This window comes from Poromitra crassiceps (assembly GCF_964638095.1).
Source record: "Poromitra crassiceps genome assembly, chromosome: 20".
Taxonomy (NCBI): domain Eukaryota; kingdom Metazoa; phylum Chordata; class Actinopteri; order Beryciformes; family Melamphaidae; genus Poromitra; species Poromitra crassiceps.
In genome coordinates, this window is record NC_139637.1 from 17,085,380 (window position 1) to 17,107,269 (window position 21,890).

A 21,890-nucleotide genomic window follows, 5' to 3' on the forward strand; every position below is an offset into this window, starting at 1 on the left:
AGAGTTTGTTTGAGGAAGTGATTGGTTGAAGGTTTATAGTATAGGACTGCTCGTCCTATCATGTGCGGTGCTACGTAACGTTAGTCACTTGAATACTCAAAGATCTCGTGTCTGTCTGCTTCAGTCCCGGTCTAGGAGGGAGAGAGTATGAGATCCGCACGACTGACATCCTGAACAGTGACTACGACACTCCCCAGCCGCAGGACAGACCCTGCTATGATAACAACATTATCCAGGACCCCCTGCAGACCCAAACACACAGCACAGAGCCCTCATCCCCAGCACAGGCTGCCAAAGACACACTCTCACACACAGTATCCACGCCTCCGCACGCAGAGCCTGCCAACCACAGCGCTGTGCCCAACGGCCCGCCCTCACCCGCCCGCCAACAGAACCACTGTAGCTCAACGACAACGACGACTTCATCCACGCAGAACCAGAACACTGGCCCTACTTCTCCTAACCCCATCACACCGACCGCATCGACCCAGGAGCCCTCCTCCCCGAGCCAAGCATCGCCTGCATCGGATACACCCTCCCAGCCTGGCCCCCTCACCCTCCACACCCCCCATCCTACAGAGACTGCTGCACTGCCCACTGCTGTCGCACGGACGGCGTCCCAGCCTCACAGCCAGACCCTAACCCAAGCCCCTGGATCTCCAGCACCAAGCCCGGCACAGGGCCAGGTCAACGGATCGGCCCTACCCAGGGAGCCCACCCCAGAAGCCCCCAAACCCGGCTCCACCGTCCCCAACGCAACGCCCGCCCCCGCGTCGCCCAACCAAGCCTCGTCGTCTTCCCCCCAGCCCCTGTCCAGCAGTATGGAGGGTTCCCCCGTCTCCGACACCCCGGTTCCGGGCTTCGCCACCCTGGGTCGGAGGTTGATGTTGAGCGGGCCCGACCTGCACCATCCGAACCACAGCAGCCACCAGCACGCAGCGCCCCCGCATCACCATTACCCCGGCATGGAGCTCAACTGCTACCCCGCCAACGCCCCTCAGCTACACCCTCCTCCCTCCTACTCCAACTACTCCACCATCTCCATCCCCCTCCCGCACCCGCAGCCGCCGCTCCCGGAGAAGCGCCGGCAGTCTGCCCAGCCAGGCTCGCCCAACGGCGGGGTGGGGACTCTGAGAGCGGCCGTGGGTCAGGTGCCTCCCTCCCCGGCCGGCACCGCCCAGCAGCAGCAGCAGCAGCACCATGTCACCTTCTCTCCCACGGTGGGGGAAATGGCGCCCCCTGCCGGCGAAATTGACGGAGTGGTGTCCGTGGAGTCTGAGAGCGTGAATCGAGTCAGTGTGAAGTTTGTCCAGGACAGCTCAAGGTTCTGGTACAAGCCTGGCATCTCCAGAGAACAAGGTGACTTTAGCGAGAACTCTTGTTTGCCATGTCACTAAAGGAATACAGTATTATGCACTGAAGCGTTCCTAACATCTTGCCTCTGTTTGCCTATAGCCATCGCAGCGCTGAAGGAGAGAGAGCCCGGGGCCTTCCTGTTCAGGGACAGTAACTCCTTCCAGGGGGCCTACGGCCTCGCCCTAAAGGTGGCCACGCCTCCTCCTAACATCAGCACCCACAGCAGCAAGGGTGAGAACCATGACAGAATCTATCTGCACTTTGATTTCTGTGCGGCGTTTTACCAATGCATCAGTAATGTTATTATGACTCATTGGGATAGGTTGGACTTAAATCACTTTTTTTGTTGTTGCTGTGAACCAGCACCTACAAGTCACTCTGTTGTCGGTTGGAAAGAAAAAACAAACAAACAAACAAACAAACAAACTTCACTGTGCATAATAGACCCTTTTCACGGTGGCCATTTTGTGTCGAAAAGGCAGAATAAACACAGGTCCCATGTTCTCCCCGTGCCTCCTGGGGGTTTCCTTCATATAGGAACCCCCTCACCAAAACAAAGCAATATTCTGGTTGCTGATGTGGTGCCTCCTCTGGTCGTTAAGGGCGCCTGTTCGGAGGGAGGGGAACTGGTTGGAATAGCGTGATCCTCCCACGTGCTATGTCCTACCGGTGAAGCTTCCCCTGTCTGGTGAAAAGAAGCGGCTGGCTACTGCCCATGTCTCGGAGGAAGCATGGAGCCAGTTTCGGCTCTCCCCAGATCGGCAGAGGGTGGAGCAGTAACCAGGATAAATAAATTAAGAATTAGCACTAATGGGGGATAAAAATGGGATAAAAAAATCAGGAGAAAAAAGAATAAACACAGGTGCAAGCAAAACACTAATGAGGGTTTCCAAATTCCAATCATGGAAGTTTGAAACCCTCATTAGTGTTTTGCTTGCACCTGTGTTTACCCTGCCCTTTTCTACACAAAATGGCCCCCGTGAGAAGGGTCTATAGAGTCATGGGATACAGAGATAACCTGCCTCACTCTGGTCGCAGCTCATCACTTATTCCATACTTGTTGCACTATGGTTTCCTGGCTGTGGATAGCAGCAGCAAAGACCAGCTGTTTGAGCTATTTGACAAGACATTTTGAGTCATTCAGCAGATGCTGCATTAAGCTTGAAAGATAATATTTCCAACTGGGTAACATCAAATGTGTCGTCGTGTGTGTGTGTGTGTGTGTGTGTGGGGGGTATGTGGTGTGTGTGTGCTGCAGTGAGTGACCCCCTGGAACAGCTGGTCAGACACTTTCTGATCGAGACGGGCCCTCGAGGGGTCAAGATTAAGGGATGCCAGAATGAGCCCTACTTTGGTGAGTTGCCCTCCGCCGGCTTTAGGGTGCTTTCATGTCTGTCTTTAGGGTACAGTACTTTCATGTCTGCCCCAGGGGAAATATTTTAAGTGCCACTGATGGGGGGGGGGGGGGGCGCAATTTGAGGAGGGATACAGAGAGATAACAAACCCATTTTGTTAATAAGCACATAGTCCTTGTTGAAAATATAAGGGGACGCATGATTTACTGAGCCATTTGCTGTTCATCTGTCATCCACAGGGAGTCTATCTGCGTTGGTCTACCAGCACTCCATCACACCCATCTCTTTGCCCTGCGCTCTGAAGATCCCAGAAAAAGGTTGGTACTCATTCATTAGCTCTTTTTCCCCCTCCCTTTTTTTTGGCATGACGGTGGGGATCTGTTCTTTCAGAAATGATCTCTGACAAGTTAATCCATTTCAACGACAAATCAGAGAAGGCATGAAAAGCTCATTTAAACAAGAAGTCTTTTAGTGGGAAACCTCAAAGTGGAAGATGTGCTTTGAGATGCAGGATCTCTATGGCACATGTGTGTGATATTCTATGTGATATCATTCGTCCTGCTTGTGTGTCTCCATGCTGTTAGACCTGATGGGAGAGGCGCAGGACGTCCAGCCGGTCAGTAACATGAGCACAGCTGCTGACCTGCTGAAACAAGGAGCAGGTGAGTTCACCCTCTCTGGAGTCCAGTCCACTCCGCTCCAGTCAAACAGCCTCGGGTGGAGCTGTCTGGCAAAGTGTCAGTACCACAACTAAAATCATGGCTGAAATCCCAACAATCATGTAATCATTAACAAGCAATGCTAAACAATGCATCTTTTATTTTTATTTTTATTTTGTAGGTGTTGTATTTTATGTTAGTATTTTTTTTTTACTTAAATTAGATTACCGTATGTACATGCATGTGTATCAGATTTACATTGTAACTGTTTTATTGTGTTTTTGATTGTCCTTGTATCATCTAGGGACCCAGGGACTGCAGATGAAATTTAGCTTCCTAGCTAAGTCTGGGACAGTTTGTGACTGTCCATTGGTCCCTGTCGGGAAAAAAAAAAAAAATAACAAGTCAAATTAAAATAAAAAAAGATGTATACTACCAGTACTGCTATTACTACCATTACTAGTATTACTCCTACTACTTCTTCTTCTTCTTCTGCTATTACTACTACTACTACTACTGTATAACACTTTTCAATACAATAATAAATAAAGGCCAATAAGATAAAGAACAGAAATATTAGAACTTATTGAAAACAGAGGTAAAGAAGAATAACATGGGCAAATACAGCAGGAATAAAACTGGTAAAAACCAATATAGAAGCCTGTCTGTGAAGTGACTTAAGACATGACACTGATTTTGCCAGGCCAAGCTCAAGCTTAGGGACAAGGACAGCTTCATTGGTTTAGGGATAATTTACCCCCAATCTGATTGGTCACCATGCCCGCCTCTCTGTCTGTCTGTCTGTCTGTCTGTCCTCAGCCTGTAACGTCCTCTACCTGAACTCTGTGGAGACGGAGTCTCTGACCGGCCCCCAGGCCATCGCCAAGGCAACGGATGCCACGATGGGTCGCAACCCACGGCCCGCCGCCACCGTGGTCCAGTTCAAGGTGACGTCCCAGGGCATCACGCTGACCGACAGCCAGCGCAGGTGAGAGACTAAAACACTCCCCCAGGCTTTAGGAGGAGCAACGCTGCTTAGAACATCATTCTAGGGCCAAGAGAAGATATCTCATTACATCTACTGTGGTTGGTTGTGATATAGGTGATCAAGGAGGTTAAGCGTGTTACACTGTTGTACTCTTTTTATACTTAAGTCATATGCTAAATGTCTTAAAGTTAAATGTCAGAGTATCTCAGCAAAGATAGTATGTTAATGAAGATGCTGTACGTGCATCTCTCTTTCTTATCGGCTGTATTATTTTCAGTATGTTTGCTTGTCATGTCCCTCCCACCATGGTACACGGGACACATGGGAATTATGTTGTCTTGATGTCTTGGTACTGTCTGTGTCTGTGTCATCTGTCTGTATAGACACTTCAAGAACAACACGTGATAGAAACGTCATGTAGAGTAGATGATCTTGGATGTGGATTTTAGAGCTCCTCGCTTCATACATGTCATTTACAAAACAGATTTTCTTGAAACTGCTATAACTCCTTAATGCTTTAAGGCACGGCGTTCATATTAATAGCACCCATGTGTTATGTAAAGACAAGTATGTTGACAGAAATATTTGATCGTTTGTGCATAATTAGCATCATCAGTATTCTCATTAGCATAACTGGTTATGCATAATATATCAGGGTGATGGTGGTGGGCATTTATTTTACTATCTTCAATACTCACCATTTGTCTAATTCTTATCTTCTCTGCTGCAGTGACTCAGTGCAGGGATCAAAGTCAATAGACCCTTCTCATGGGGGCCATTTTGTGTCGAAAAGGCAGGGTAAACACAGGTGCAAGCAAAACACTAATGAGGGTTTCAAACTTCCATGATTGGAATTTGGAAACCCTTGTTAGTGTTTTGCTTGCACCTGTGTTTATTCTGCCTTTTCGACACAATATGGCCCCCGTGAAAAGAGTCTATCTAATCTAAACAGTCAATTTTCCACAGTGCTTCTCCTACAATGCGATTGTGGGAGAACAGCTGTCAAGGAAACTTTATTGCGTTGACATGGTTGTCTGAGACTAAACCGATTTACAGATTTATAGCGTTTAAAAAAACGCCTTGTGTGTTTAGCCGTCTCTGTAGTCTCACCTATCCTTCTGCCTGTAGGCTGTTCTTCCGGAGGCACTACTCAGTGAACAGCGTCACGTTCAGCAGCATCGACCCCAAGGACAGGAGGTGGGTGTGACGCAAAACACAAATCTCACGTGTGATTCTTTCAGCTGATAATCAGAACTAACCTCGGGAAGCAGCGGAAAGCATAGCGAGCGACATCATCCGTCACACCCATGACATCATCCGTCACACCCATGACATCATCCATCCATCACACCCATGACATCATCCATCCATCACACCCATGACATCATCCATCCATTCACACCCATGATCATTCACTGCATTCGTTGCTGTGAGCCCTCTGCATGATGGACCTGTGTCTCTGTTGTGAGCACGTGTTTTTTTGGTGCGCACGTATGCGTGTGCGCGTGAATGTGTGCACGAGGAAACACTCTTTGTTAGTCTCTTTGTTAGTGTTTTGCGATGTGTGTGCGCATGCTGTCTGTGGATGCCGGCCCGTTTGGCAGCTCTGCCTGTATGTGTGTGTCTGAGTCTGCTCTCTGTCTCTCTCCCTCTTGGCTTTTAGGTGGACTAACTCAGACAGCAGCACTGCTAAGTAAGTCCTCTGTGTGTATTTGGTGTGACAGAGTGTTTGCGTGTTGTGTGCGTGTGTGTGTGTGTGTGTGTGTGTGTGTGTGTGTGTGTGTGTGTGTGTGTGTGCGTACGTACGTACGTGTGTGTGTGCGCGTGTGTGTGTGTGTGTGTGCGCGCGTGTGTAACTGTCTGTTTTTCTCAGTGTGTCTGGTCTTATTTGCCTGTGGCTGAGAAGTCAGTGATATTAGATTCTGTGCATGGCGTCGGATCGCGTGCGAGCCTTGGCCAAAAACCATCCCAGCGAACATAATTTAATAATAGCAATCAAATTCCACATTATTACCCCATGTTACACTATACTAATTCTGACACTGCAGTTAACCCAATGTTAGCAGGCTACTGTATGATCAGAGAAGATGATTGCCTTTGGTGCAAAGTACCCTCCCTAACATATCTCCTTCCCTTTCCCTTCCCTCTCTCTCTCTCTATCCTTCTCACAACTCTCACTTCCTTTTTTTTTTGGACACCGCATCCTCATTCTATATTTCCCTTCTTCTCCGTCTTTTTCCGACGCTCCTCTCAGGGTGTTTGGCTTCGTGGCCAAGAAGCCGGGCAGCCTGGCGGAGAACGTGTGCCACCTGTTCGCCGAGCTGGATCCCGAACAGCCCGCCTCCGCCATCGTCAACTTCATCAACAAGGTCATGCTGTCACAGCGCCGATAAGAGACGAGAGAGACAGAGACCCCCAGAGAGAAAGAAACAGACATGCAAGAGTGCCCCCTTTGGACATTATAAGTATTACATGTGTAACACAGTGCCCTCCTGTGACCATTATATGTAACTGCGTTGCAAGGTGAGATTATATCATTTGGTGCGGCCAAAAATACCACAACAAGCATGGAGTACTTGGAAGGCATTTACTGTACATCAAAGGCCCAATTTGCTGCGCCGTTGCTTGTCTGTTCATCGCACCAAGGCTATCTTTGTCCATTGGTTTATAATGTGACAAGGGCTTCCTTATATTTAGGAGTGACTGACTGGGGGAAACCATGCTCACGAAGGCATAGACTCTAAAATCTATGTTCACGGCAATATGGAAGTGCGTTCATTTCCACCCCCTTCATACCTGGAGGAACGAGGATTGATTGGCTCCATCAAAGGACTCTCTTCAAATCTAGTAAAGCCCTGCTTGGTCAAAGGACAGTCACAGGACCTGCATGTGTGTCATATGTGTTACAACTCCTCCAAGGACGAGGAGGCTTGCCAGACGTTTGTCTGTCACCGAAATCTACAATTATTCAACCGTTCATAAAGGCTCTTCAGAAGAAGAAGAAATTAACATCTTAAAGGCCCTTTTCCAAGCCATTATTGTACATACAAAGCTGTTGTTCTTGTGACCAAATTGTCGTACCTGGTTGAATAAATATGATTAGATTATAGCGTGAAACATCTTCGTCCTATAGGAGCTTTCCTTGCACTGTTTGGGGCTGATAAAAAAGCCCACGAGGTTCAACATTTCATTCATAGCTGCCTTTATAAAATAACAGGTGTTTATATTTGTATTGTTGTTACAAAAATCCGTTATTCTCCGCCCTACAAAAAAGGCGACCAAAGTCCGGACGATGTAATTTAGTTACTATATCAGTCGATGTTCAGGTATGCAGAAGTATGTACAGCTGAGTGATAATAACTGTTGATAACCTTTGCCTTAAACCTGCCACAGCATCCTTACCAATGTCACATCGCTTTTTTGCGCTTATCACCGACAATCGTTTTTTTTTCTTTCACGCAGACAAAACGTATCGGCGGGGCGAGAGACATAACCGTCTAATGAAAGTAAACATGAATGTAAGGTTTTTTTAAACTTTAATGACGCGTGTGTGCGAGGGAGTGGTGTGTGTGTGTGTGTGTGTGTGCGTGCGTGTGTGAGTTTAGGTTCTGGCGTGCGGAGGAGGGCGGTTCGGTCAACGCGAGGCCGGACGAGTTCTTGATAAAAGGGTTTAGTTACGTCCAACATGCGGGTTTTAATGAAGTGTACCCTGAATAGAAAAAGAAAAAAAAAGATGGAGGGGACAGACGCACTCACAGTGTGGTTACTACGGTGGCTGCCTGGTGACATCAAGATACTTTTTATTATTGCCATGGCCATGCATTAGTATCTCATGGCCACGAGATGCTAACAACAAGAAGAAGATCAAGCGTGGGAACAAGATAATTAAGTCGTGGCCACGAGTTACAAACGCGCGGGAACGAGATAATTGATGAAAAAGAGTAGAGTCTCACACGACTTTCTGAAGAAAGTCGTGTGAGACCAAAACGTCAATAAATAAATCTATCCTTCTGGGAGACATCTTGTTCAGCAGTGTGCGGACTCTACTCTTTTTCTGCATTTTTTGGCCCCTTGTCCTGCACCTGCAATTTTGACTGGACGTGCGCGCTCTACTCTCTTTTGTACAATGAGATAATTGATATCTCGTTCCCACGCCTTAATTATCTCGTTCCCACGCAGTAGTGCGGCGGCTGTAGCTCAGGAGGTAGAGCGGGTCGTCCACTAATCGCTTTGGATAAAAGAGGTCGGTGGTTCGATTCCCGGCTCCTCCAGTCTGCACGTCGAAGTGTCCTTGGGCAAGATACTGAACCCCAAATTGCTCCCGTTGGTGTGCCAGCACCCTGCGTGGTAGCTGCCGCCATCGGTGTGTGAATGGGTGAATGTACCTCCTGACTGTAAAGCGCCTTGGATAAAAGCGCTATATAAATGCAGGCCATTTACCATTTACCATTAGTATCTTGTGGCCATGAGATACTAATGCGTGGCCACGCAATAATAAAAAATATCTTGACGTCACCAGGCAGCCACCGTAGGTTCCACACCACTGCCGTGAAATTGTTGTTACTGTTCACCGTTTCATATCTTGTGACCGATGTTTATCGCAGTAAATCGACTTGTTGTCAACTCCATTGACGACGATGTACTGGGCGGTAAATCATAGTGACATTTATTCAAACGACTTGAGGAAAAATGAGTAAACGCCACAACAGTGTAAAATTCTCGTATATTGCTTCATATCAAGTTAATCGTGTACAAAGTGAAGAAATCGTAAACACAACAAGACACGAGACAGTGGCCTAAGGACCTAACCTGACAATACCGCCCCCATCTGGCAGTGTCAGGTTACTAAGGACCTACGTACTTAACCAAAGACAAAGCACTCCTGTATTAATAATTTTTATCCTGCTATATTTTTGTATGTATTTTTTTGCTTCGTGTATTTTTTTACTATGCCTTTATTTAGTGTGTCGCCTTGTTCTGTAAAACCTAGAAAACACTACTTGTCTTGCAGCGGTAATATATATTGTGGTCCGTTTCCTTTTTGATCTCTGTATTATGTAGTAATATATTTTCTCACATGCAGCTATAGGACAGTGTAAGAGACATGGAAAAGGAAACTTTTGTTTGTTTGAAAAGGATATTATGCTATTTTGTATGCACAAATGAAGAATATAATTAAACTGAAACAATGTGGTACCAAAAGTGTTCCTGGCTTAATGGTCGTTTTGGGTTAATGTGACGTCTCACAGGAGGCTTTGACGTACAGGTTACAACCAAAGACGATGGAATTCAAGCAAGGCCCAACTTCAACTCACTTCCTGTTATTTCGTCACGTGGGTTTTGCCCATGGTTTTCCATTTAGGAGACTTTCGGCAGGTCTGAGTCAATGGTTGACCACGCCCATTTACCGTAGGAGACTTGCTGCTACCATTTGTTAGAATTAGTGGAGCCTACGGTGACCCATCTATAGTAATATAATATCTATGTTACAACTAAACATTTTGCCCACTTCGTAGAAAATATTGAGATATACCTGTATATCGCCATTTAGCATTACAAATATGATTTTGGGTCCATATCTCGCAGTCCCATGCTAGAGGAAGTGAGCTATAGCTCACCCAGTTAAACATGGATATGGATGTGGTGGAGAAGGTTGTTGGTTCAATCCTTGCATGGCTCAAGAAATGTTCAACAATTATAAGCTGGTGATTGTAAGATATCTGCAGTGATTCATCAATAGTTTAACCCTACTACATCCATAACTATAACTTAAACAGGCAGTATAACCAATATGCTAACTGTTGTCAACCCTGTTACTAAGGTGTCAGCCCTGTTACTTGTATAGTATTCTAATATAATTTAAAAAATGAAAAGACACATGTAAAATAAACGAATTGCATGCGTTAAGTAAAAAGTACCAGTAATCCACTCAAAGAAATTTGGGTATTATTAGTTTGTTTAGATAACTTTTTCTTAAACAGAAGATGCTGTGAAAGTGCCAAATGTAAATGGGCATACTCATCCATGGGAAAAAAGTAAACTCCTTAATATTCTCACTTTACAAACACACTTAGTGTAACAAGGGAGACTTTATCTTTCATAATATATCAGATTTGTTCTAAATATGGATTTAAAACCTTTTCAAACAGTAATTGTTATGTCGGTAACAGGGTTGACAAAACACAGATATGCATGTTTATATGTGAAAAAATAAGATAGCCTGAGATGGCACGGCACATTTTCCTGAGAGGTAAGGAGGATCCACTTAATCCAAAAAGGGGCTTACATACTTTTAAAACAGCACTTTGAAAATCAAACATCAAGAATGCAAAATGCCAAGTTTTCCGATAAACACCCAACTGCTGCTTGTCATATAGTTGTTTCCTGGTTCAAATCCCACCTGTCTAACTTTACGCTTTCCATGTTGTTGTCAACGTCAGAGTGGACACTTGTAGAAATCAGATGCTGAAAACCTAACTGAGAAACAGCTCAACAGGATCAACAGCTGTCTCTCTGTCTCCAACTAACGTTTCCGAGTGCTGGTTCGATCCCACGATGGAGGAGAAATGTGGTTGGTGCAACTGGTTTGCCATCTCTTTAACATGACAGGAAACACTGACACCTACAGACAGAAATACAGTGTGGACAGACTGCAAAAGACATCCAGAGCAACAGAGAAGCTGGTGTCCATGGCTGCTACAGACAGGTCCCATCTAGATGTGTTTTGTGAGGTTTTCTCGGTTGTACTACGCCTTTCACAGCATGTCAACCAGACATTCCTACTTCCTACTTGTCAGTAAAAGCTCAGTGGGCTACGGTTGTCTCTCTCATAAGCCCCTGCTCATATCTCTGCAGAAGTCGGGGGAGACCAGCCCCCCTCCCCCTTCCCCAATGAAGAACAAATTTTCATCTTTCAGTTTTCACATTTCTGAAAACATTTTGGATACGATTATGTATCATTTTCAGTAATTTCTCCAAACCTTAAAATTTGCAAAATGAAGCTTTTCCTTCTTCTTTGTCTTCTTTTTTGCGACTCATTTTGGGCACTATTGCCCCCCCAAAAATTTTAACGAAAAGCTTAATTTTATATCTCGGGCCTTCAATGTGTTCTGTGAAAGTCTGAACTGCTTGTGTCCGTGAGATAAGATTCAAATGTGGTAGAGCTAAACCAAACGACAAAAGTGCGTGTGACATGTCACACGTGGCTTTGACTTAACTGAACATTCAGGCCACTTCGTATAGAAAATTCCGCCAACTCGCCATTCATCGTCCTAAAAATACAGAAGGTACGATTTATGGTCCATATCACCCAGCCCTCGTTAACGGTCATCAAAAAAAAAAGATGCACAACTGAAAAGTATTTCTATTCATTTGATTTATTAGTTCATCGTTCCCTTTAATGACATTACTTTTTTAGAACCAAGCATGAAAATATACATTTCTTCAAAAACATTTGAGATAAAAAAAAAAAAAAACCCATTTTCATACATAACAGTGTAAATTTACAAAGTACTGTCCCTTAAAATTAGTCGAATCACAATGGGCATCAGCCGCCCGCTGTTAGTCACGTTTCCGCTTGTTGTGAAATACAACCACACACTTGGCACAGTGTTACTGTACAGTCTGCCAGGCAAAGCCATACAAGGCAGAGAACCAGTCATTTGAGCTTCAGTCAACACCGGGCACGGGGGAACAGGACCATTCACTCACTGGGCCGAAATGCTCGTTTGTGATTTGATAAGTCAGATATAGGAGTTGGCTAAAAACACACAGATGTAGGATAAGCTAGAGGAAATAACACTGTCAATCCATAATGACCAGTCTGACAGAACCAAGTATAACTGTAGTACAACTACACGGGCACGCGCACACACACGTATTATTCAAGCCCCCGTCCAAGTGATTCTGTCAGGATTTCAGCCATCATTTTTAAATATTGACCGGAGGAAGTGATCCACAACTGGAATGTTAACGCCATGATGGGGGAGGAAATGGGACATTGTTGCCCAGCACACATATAGAGCCAAAGTCATGCTCACTTCTAGGTTAGGCATACACACCAAGAGATTTCACCCGCCATTTATTTTCCCATAGGCATTTCGTAAAATGCTCATAAAATCATTTTACTTGGTCAAACCAAATGATTCAGCTATATTTAGAAACAAAAGAGACCATAGAATATTTCACTCAGACCAAAACGTTTAAAAAAAAAGGCGGATATTATTATTTATTTTTTTACATTTTGGTCTGATTGAAATGTTCTATGGTCTCTCCTGATTCTAAATATAGCTGAATCATTTGGTTTAACCAAGTGAAAGTATTTTTATACGCATTTTACGAAATGTCTTTGGGAAAATAAATGGCGGATGAAATCTCTTGGTGCGTATGCCTAAACCGGAAGTGGGCCTGACTTTGGCTCTCCATTATAAGGTCAGCTACCAATGTATTCAGGAGCCCAACTGCCCCGTACGTAACAGTAGCTTAATTATGACTGAGGGTGTAACTTCTCTCTCCGATATCAGAAGAGCTCATTAAATCTATGGTCAATTTGAAATGAAGGATGCAGATTTGTACTCGATGCTCAAGATAGAATAAGAGCTAGTAGGTCACATGAACACGTCAACTTCACTAAAGCCTGAAGAGAAAATCTGCTCAGGTCAGTATTATATTTCTGTCCTCCTTTGTGCCCGTGACCCTCGACCATGCATTTTAAAATTGAGTTGATTTGACTTTGTGGATAAGGAGCGTTACCAGAATAACTTAGAATACATTAACCGATTTAAAAACGGCCACAAAATGCTCAATCTTAAACGCCATTTTCACTTTCAAAAAGTCGATAAATAACACAGCAACAGCATTATGTAACAATATGTACCAATTCGAAAGGTGCAAAAACCCAATTGACAAAATAATGATCCTTCCTCTGGTCGCATTCAATCCGGAATATAAACAGCGGGCCAGTTCTTTCTCCCCTTTTCAAGAAACCAAGTATCAGTAGCCTCGGTCCGCGCAGTGTTTTTACGACGCGGGCCTGTTACGACGTCGCCACACGAGTGTGACGACGCCGAGTTTCTCAGTCATTCAAGCCATGCCAAAGATTGCTCTCCTAATGTTGCACTACGGGCAAAATGGCAGCAAGCACAGACAGAGCTCTGTAGTGCCAATTTAACCTTTGGCAAAAACGCCATTCCTGTTACCATGTCATCAGGAGCGAATGCCAGACATTACTCCTAAATAAAGGAGCTTTCTCCTGCATTAGTCCTGCTTTACTCAAGGAATGCTGGTCAGGGATGTCTCATTATGAATGCCACTCCATTTTTTTCCCACCCAGGAGGACATATTTGCGATTATTTTTGCCAACAGAAACGGTTTGTCAGCTTAGCTATGATTTGAAATAAACAAACGCTCCCGTTTCAGACTGTGTCCGAGACATGTTGAGTTGGCCCCGAGCAACGCTAAGTCCCCTCAAGGCACTGATGTTAAAAAGTGGCTCGTGACTGGCAAGAAATATCCAATAGGAAAAATGATAATAATAGCCTTGAGGCAATGGACGTTATCGACATGTCAAATTAGTGCCCAACTATGGCACTAATGCAGGAAACCATGACCGTTTTCTCCTGCCTGCAGTGCACCCATCTGTCTGACAGGGGGCGCCTGGTAATCCGATGGCAAAGCCTAAGACTACAATAATGGCAACTTAATGACTACGTATTCTGTCTCCTGATAAACGAGGACATCTCGCTCAGCTGGACACGAGCTGTTCTGGCCCTAATTCATTTATGGTTCATTTGGTGAGTTGCTGCTTGGCGGTGTGTCTGTCTGCACTGAGCAGAGCAAAGTCCATCCTGGGACCTGCACTGAGCTTCGACTACTGCAACGTCTCCCCCCCCACCTACTGCCGGAGGAACGACGCGAGCCAGTTTCACGGACTGCTCCACTCACAGGAGAGGGGTGCTGAGGGGCGTGGTCGGCGTCGGTAAATGGGTGGGGAAGCGGTACGGCTCGAGCCGCCGCCGCTTGGTGAGCTGGTCGTACGTGGAGTTGCTGCCACAGTCGATGTAGTGATAGGCTTCCAGGCTGTTCTGGGCCGTTCGCACCATGTAAGAGGTCTTCACCGAGGTCCTGCAGGAGCAGAGAAGGCAACACACAAAGCAAGCGGTCAGACACAAGGCTGCGTCTACGTAAGGGAAATTAGCTATGGAGACACTGCAAAACGCGTCATTATTCAGAAGCCACGCCCAAGACGGGGGAAAATACAAGGAAGCACTGCCTGACGACTGCAGCTGGCAAAACAAACCACGGCTAACCGGGGCGAACGGAGGAACTCTCGTCAGATAGAAATAGTTTTGCGGGGTTTTACAGGGATTTGGACAGTTTTCTTTTTAGATAATGTCAAAAGATTATTTCAGTACACTTCCTCCAACTCAAATTAATAACTCATTAACTCAAATCAACTCTCAATAACTGTCAAAAGTGCCTTTTAAACATGTTATCTGGATCATGTCCTGCTAGAGAGAACAGGATATTTTCAGGTTTTGCCTTTCTAAACATGAGGGGTCTTTGTTAAGAAACAACTGGATATGAGCCGTTTTTCTGCCAGTGGGCGGCGGGGGGGGGGGGGGGGGGGGGGGGCGCGGTAGCATCTATCAAAAACAAGAAATGTGATAGGAAACAGCTTTAGCGAATTTGTAACCAAACAAAAACAAATCAAGTCATATCTGACTTGTTTTAAATTTATTTCTCCCCACAAAAGTTTGATAGCCTATCAGTCAGTCAGCTCCTATCCTCTCCACAGTGTGGATGCACAGTCTGCCTGCCTGACAAATCTGGAGACTTCAAAAAACATGTTTTAACGGAGTCCATTGACAACGAGGGGTGGCAATGTGCCAAAAATGCCTTTGTTAAGCTACATAAAGCCGCGCAGTCAAAATAGTGGTCGGACTGTCGTCAATCACTGTGGGTGATTTATTTTATGACATTCAAGTCATATCTGACTAGTTTGAAATGTATTTCTCCCCACAAAACTTTGATAGCCTATCAGTCAGAGTCAGTCAGCTCCTATCCACTCCGCAGTGTGGGCGCACAGTAGCGTCAGGGACGATGAAAATTAATTTGGGGATGGAGCCATACGATAGCCTAAACACGCTCTGCTCGTTATGAACAGCGTTAAAAATGACATGCCACACACACACGCACACTAAACAGACATGCGGGCACTGGCAGAGAGACAAACAGGCAGATAGAGCGGCACGCATTGCGCTAAAAGTGTCAGAATGTCGGCTGCTCTTTGTGATAGTTGTTTCATTTGCTTCAGTCATCCTGCTGCCTCGTATTCTCAGGAGCGCGTTTCTGCTCCACTTTTCACTTTCCTTCCCCGCTGCCTCTCTGCAGTCAAGCCAGCCCTCACCTCGGAAAGCATATTGCAGCACTTGAGGAAACCGTGAGTTTGCTCGTTGATATAAGCGATTGCCCGAACGATTCATTAATTAATAAACTAGCGAACGTGAAGTGAGTCACGAAGAGCCACACCCACCCACTCAGACATATGCGGATCATATCGTTCCACTGTTTAACATGACCAGCGCTTGCGTGGAAGCGGATCTTATACCGGTGGTCGAGGTAGATAAGATACGGAGTCTCGGGAGTGCGCGTAGGCCGGCTAATTGTTGTTTAACATGCAGGCCAACCGGCTAGGTGCAGGTTATAATACGGATTCCACTGCATGTTAAGAAGTGGCTAAACTAGATGAATGCTTTGAGAGTTGATTTGAGTTAATGAGTTATTAATTTGAGTTAGTGTGGACCAGTGATGTCACTGGTCCACACTTTAACACTCAATAACTGTCAAATTAAATGACAGACTTCAAAACAGTTGACAGTTTTCTGATATACTACTGATGTTCTAATGATACAAAGCTGGTTGAAAACGGGTGGAGTGTTCCTTTAAGGAGAGATAATAGTAATCCGCTTTACCGCTTCTCTAAACTGGAGATAAGGTACGCTTTGCTGCTTGTTTAATGCCGCCCGTGCCGCCAAATTTGAATTCGAACAGATAATCACGATGGTCCGATGTAGAAGGGTCAGAGGTCGATGGGGGTCGCCCCATCGACGATGGTCGATGCCATCGTCCATGGTGCCAACCCTAGTAGCGGTAGATTCCCTGCCTACCAACACGAAGGTCGCAGGTTCACGCCCCCGTGTGTACCTCCGGCTTGGTTGGTGTCCATACAGGCACAATTGGCTGTGTCTGCGGGTGGGAAGCCGGAATGAGGGTATGTGTCCTGGACTGGTCGCTGCACTAGCGCCTCCTCCGGTCCGTCGGGGCGCCTGTTCGGAGCGGAAGGGGACCTGGTGGGAATAGTGTGATCCTCCCTTGTGCTACGTCCTGCGGCGGTGAAGCTCTCCCCGCTGTCGGGTGAAAAGAAGCGGCTGGCAACTACACACGTAGCGGAGGAGGCGTGAGTGTGTCTACGGCTTTCCCCAGATCGGCGAAAGAGGGGAAATTGTCAGTCCGTTTCCAAAAATGGAAAGTATTGCTAACAGTTCTATAAAAAGAAATGATGACCTTGAGGCAGTGGTTTATGGGGCAATATTGTCACTTGGCGTTGCCTAACTACACCCATAACAAAATAGCACGTGACGTCCACTGTCACTGGGTTACAGGCTGACAACCACTGTCACTGGGTTACAGGCTGATAAGAAAACATAATGACGTCCACTTCACTGGGTTACAGGCTGATAAAACATAATGCTGATTAATAAAACAAATGGAAAGAGAGAAGCAGAAAAAAAAAGAAAACGGCTGCTTCTCAAATTAAAGAGATACTTACTGCTGGAACACGACAATGTTGTGGACTTTGATGCTGGGCATGGTGCAGAAGGCACTACAACACACACAAAGCACAACAGCTTAAGAATGTGACAATGGATTACTGACTTTTGTGTAAGTCTTGTAAACAAACTCTTTGACATATGAAATATTGTCAGTGTCCTGCAAAAACCTCATAGTAACTCAACATTTCCCTTGTGTAATTAATTTACATATAACTTTGTTCCCCGTGAGGAGAAACTCTTTCTTTGGTTCCAAGTGAAACTGCAAAAAAAAGAAAAAAAACCTGTCGATGCATTTTGGGAACATTAGGTATCTCCAGAACCCTGATAAGATGTTTGGACGCAAATGAGACATTCAAAGTCTAGCCGGAGTAAAGAGAAGTAACACTTACTAAACGTAGGGGGCGCTGCTGCCAATCTCCACACTGACAGTGTAGTTCGCCTGCAGAGGGCCGACATGTTATACACAACATGAGGTATGTGGTGCGTTATCTGCTGCTGAAACAGTCGCTACAATAATAGCCATTTCCTAAGTCAGCATTAACCCATTGATACCTGATGCAGCATTTGCGTGTATATCCCTCATTTGTGTGTGTATCCCTTTAAGACCGCGAACCGCGTGATGCGGTCTTAAAGGGATACACACACAAATGCTGCATCAGGTATCAATGGGTTAAGATGAAGGCATGACGCAATGTAAACAGGGGTTTGCCCTATGAAGCATGTGATGTGCCTTAAGACACTTGACTAAGGTCATGTGACATGAAATAGCCAATTGAACTGTACAAAACACTGCAGCGTAGCTGAAGACACTCTCCACGTCATGAGCGTGCGATGCATGTTGCTACACTCAGGTGTGAAGGTGTTGAGCTTTTAGCAGCAGAGTTGCATCACAGCCACACACCCAAAACAATCCATCATACAGAAGCCACATCCTGTAGCAGAGGCCTAGCCGTGTTCTTGTGCGGTTGACGCCTTGGTCTGTATGTATTGTGTCAACCTCTACCAGGAAGCAATCAAATAAAGCAGTAAAATGTGTCTCTCCATACCTGGCCCTGGCCCAGTGGCTGGATGGTGATGATGTTGTCCAACTGCTGAGTCCCTATCACCGTCTTCATGTAGAGGACCTGGCAGCTCACGCTCTGCACCAGCACCGTGTAGAAGTTGGGGTTGCTGAAGTTCAGCGTGCTCTGAGGAAAAGACATGTCAATTAGTCTCCTAGGTACACGGTGAAATAAAAAGGATTTTCAACATTATAGCTACACTCGACACGATTTTTATGTAAAACTAACACATGCTCTCACTGGATATTAGGGGTGTCACGATACTCAGTTCACGATACGATACGATACACGATATTGGGTTCATGATAACGATACGATACGATATTTTAACAATATTCTTTGCGATCGATTTGTCAGTTGAGGGGGCATCCTCCACGCTAATTTGAGTAATTTCACCATTTTCATCCTCAGCGTCTGTAACGTCCCTCGTCTGTTCAAACAAAGCAATGAAAAGGAGAGCGAGCATGCAATCAGCTGCAGATCAGTGCCACCATGTTCAGCTTCTTTTTCTCACGATATGAGATTTCATCTCAACGATACATATTGTCACGTTTTGATATCGCGATATATTGTGGGACGATATATTGTGACATCCCTACTGGATATGAAACGTTCTTGCACAGAAAGAGCCGAATCGAAACATTGTTAGCAAGCCCTTTGTCCGGAGAAAGCTGGTGTCAGTAGCAAACATTCAGAGGACGAAAGTTCAACATGATTCACATTTGTTTGCTTACCATTTCTAAAAGTAAGTTAAACTTCCAGCAGGCATGCAAATCGAAAACTTTGACTGTATTTGAATTCTAATTTGTTTCAGGATGCAGGCACAGGGTAAGTAAAGGTGCACTTTGTGCGCAAGGGAGGAAAAACCTACCGTCATGTTCATCAGGACCTTCATGTTGGAGTGGTCGAACTTCACCGTCACCGAGCGTATGCCATCGTCCACCACAACCACGGAGCGCGGGAAGAGGAAGAAGGCCACGAGCGATGAGGCCAGCAGACACAGCACAGCTGACATGACCACATACAGCTTCCTAGGAGGACAACAGCAATGCAGGATCGGTTTTAGTTTGCTGCGGATCATCATCACACAAAGAGCGTATACACACACACTTGTAGCACCATTACTAAAGTCCTCAATAGCATGCAACAGCCATAGCATGCCACTGAATTAGCAATATTGAATATTGAATATTATATTATTGAATATTGAATTAGCAATTCAATTTGAACTAGTACAGTGCCCATTGGAAAGATGCCTGTTCTGAACAGGCCGATGCTTGAACCAAACAACTTCACGCTGCACGTCCAGGGCTCCCCAAGCAACACACGCACCAAGTGTGAAGTAGATCAGACGAATGATTCTCGAGATATGCGAAGGACAACACATAGAGATTCTTTCTTTGCTTGATAGTATGATGATAAACTAGTGCAAAATACGTGGTACAGTGGAGCGGTGACTACAGAGTCACGTAGAGTGCAAGTAAGGGTGGAAGTAGAAAGTACAAATGAGAATAATTTAACCCAATTTAATTAATTAATAAATCAATTTATCTGAGAAACAACACACTGAAAAACAAAGATAACAGCTTAAATCAGATCTTTCCAGCACCACGGAGGCCTGATCCATATCAGATGATACTGGGGATGGCTACTTACGTTCTCTGGGGCCGCAGCCTTTGGTCACTGTATGGGATCAGTGCAACCAGCTCATTCACTTGCTCTATCAGGAAGGAGATACAGAGCAGATTAGGTGATGAAGGTGATCATCTTACAGGCTTCAACAGGGTTTCCCCTCGCAAGTCTTTTCTTGGAAGCATGGAGGAAGCAAGCTTCTGAAACTGCATCTCAGCAGGTCGGTGTGATACAAAATGTCTCCCTTGAATACAACACAAATACAAATGCAGTGATAATAGGAGGGTGACACTGACGGATGATCTAGGCAGGGTGGTTCTCCCAGCCTATCTATTCCAGAAGTTACATTTGAAACTTTTGTTTAATGCGAGCTAGGATGCAATATGATAAAGTCACATTTAATGAACATTCAACATTAATGTAAAAACGCAAGCGACAGAACAAACCAAACAAATCTGTGTGACAGGGTTCTACAGGAAGACACCACTCCCAAAACTAAACATTTAAAAAACTCAATTCATTTTCAAAGTTTTGAAAATGTTACTGTTTTAGCTATATTTATGACCTTTGAGTGTACCGTACATAAATTGACTTCGCACGAACTGTACACACACACGCCATGCTATCTAAATGATTTGTCTCAAATTGTACTCGGCGACACCTACTGTCAAAAGATGACTCACCTGAGGGGATGCGTCCAGTGCCTTGGCATGTTGGACAGGTGATGCTGTCCCTGCCGGTGAACTCCACGTAAGGGAACTGGGCTATGTCCTCCCGTCTGTCCAGGCCGTCCAAAGAGTCATCATCGGAGTCTCTGTCCTCTCCCTGCCGCCCAGAGCGCTGGTGGTCCGCGGGGAACAACAGGCTGCTGCCGCTGCGAGACCAGCGACTCCCCATGACCGATCGACTCAAGCCAGCTTCTGCCGCCGACAACAACAAACCCTCTCCTCTGTATGCAAGCACTGACTTGCCCTGCGAAAGATTAGGAGTGTTAGCTCGATGAGGCCGCGGGTCATGCACGGATGATGCACCCAAAATAAAATATGTGTAGTTAGCGAATTGTCTCAGGAGCAAGAGGTCAGCTCTGGTAGAGATAGACCTCGTGTCTGTCAATGAAATGCGATAATCACTGCAGCGCTTATCAACGTCAAGTCAGCTGACAGAAACACAAGTTAGTCAACTTACGTTTAAGGTCACAATGTTGTTTTTCGGGGTACGTCACGTTTGACTAGTTAGCCAATATTGACTGATAAGCTACGCAAAAAATAGATAAGCTACACTTTAGCTAGCAGAAGTTAGCTATTTAGAGTGGTTGTCGTAACTTAGCTAGCGTTAACTGTAACGTTACCTACCTCAAATAATCTGTTATACTACGTTTTCTTACCTTTTACACCAAAAATCCCACTGTCGCCATCACAGATGCGCGGTTATTTCTGTAGATGCATAGTTTGTGGGAGCATCAAGCCTCTGTCACATCCATTGACTGTAATGTCACATGAGCTGAGTTTACATTGTGTTGTGCTGCCTTCAAGTGCTCTATGTATATTCCCAATTAGCGAGTTTGTAGGTAGTAAGTACAACTTCAGGACGGGTGCTTTATTAGCCACACGTTGTACTTTTTGCGACCATTGTTTACCATCAGTTGTTGACATGTGAAATTTTGCCAAGTTTCAAAGCAAGTCAACAGTCTTTGTTGGGTTTTTGTGCGATTAAGCATAGATTTAAATATATAACCCTATATTTCCGACAGGTTATGAATGCAGCATATTCTCTTCGTTGGTTGACGAGGAGTGAGTGATGCTCGCTGCTGCCACCTGCTGTTATGGATGGGCTCAACACAACACAACACTGTAGGTTATCAAAACATTTGGACGTTTATTCAAACTTAGTTCAACTTCATAAGCTTCCAGTTCTATGAGATTATACTTCTTGTTTTGTTTTGTTTATTTGTTCATTTATTTGAGTGACAACAATGCACATTAATGAACATGACTGTAAATGTCCCA

At 45.2% G+C, this 21,890-nt stretch overlaps 2 protein-coding genes across 4 annotated transcripts in view; one reads left to right on the top strand and one right to left on the bottom strand.

The window, feature by feature from the left end:
• The window catches only part of tns2a (tensin 2a), a gene marked incomplete at its 5' end in the record, with an annotated part of 86,104 nt that extends 76,556 nt beyond the window's left edge, over positions 1–9,548 (top strand). For 2 of the 3 annotated variants that reach the window (XM_083656755.1, XM_083656757.1), the window contains 9 exons: positions 125–1,359; positions 1,456–1,587; positions 2,615–2,710; positions 2,951–3,028; positions 3,296–3,373; positions 4,190–4,358; positions 5,487–5,555; positions 6,022–6,051; positions 6,613–9,548. In XM_083656755.1, the coding sequence (XP_083512881.1) occupies positions 125–1,359; positions 1,456–1,587; positions 2,615–2,710; positions 2,951–3,028; positions 3,296–3,373; positions 4,190–4,358; positions 5,487–5,555; positions 6,022–6,051; positions 6,613–6,751 (2,026 nt within the window). In that variant the 3' untranslated portion in view covers positions 6,752–9,548. The remainder of the gene's footprint in view (positions 1–124; positions 1,360–1,455; positions 1,588–2,614; positions 2,711–2,950; positions 3,029–3,295; positions 3,374–4,189; positions 4,359–5,486; positions 5,556–6,021; positions 6,052–6,612) is intronic. The other variant, XM_083656756.1, reaches the window with a different exon arrangement.
• Positions 9,549–11,784: 2,236 nt separating this feature from the next.
• On the bottom strand, positions 11,785–21,389 carry LOC310794407 (transmembrane protein 106C-like). The gene is made up of 8 exons (XM_083656403.1): positions 21,269–21,389; positions 20,568–20,856; positions 19,909–19,972; positions 19,124–19,283; positions 18,238–18,378; positions 17,581–17,630; positions 17,188–17,241; positions 11,785–14,480 (listed from the first exon to the last, which is right to left on the bottom strand). Exons 2-8 carry the CDS (start codon positions 20,779–20,781, stop codon positions 14,297–14,299), a joined length of 867 nt encoding a protein of 288 aa, XP_083512529.1. The 5' UTR covers positions 20,782–20,856; positions 21,269–21,389; the 3' UTR covers positions 11,785–14,296.
• Between the last annotated feature and the right edge of the window lie 501 nt (positions 21,390–21,890).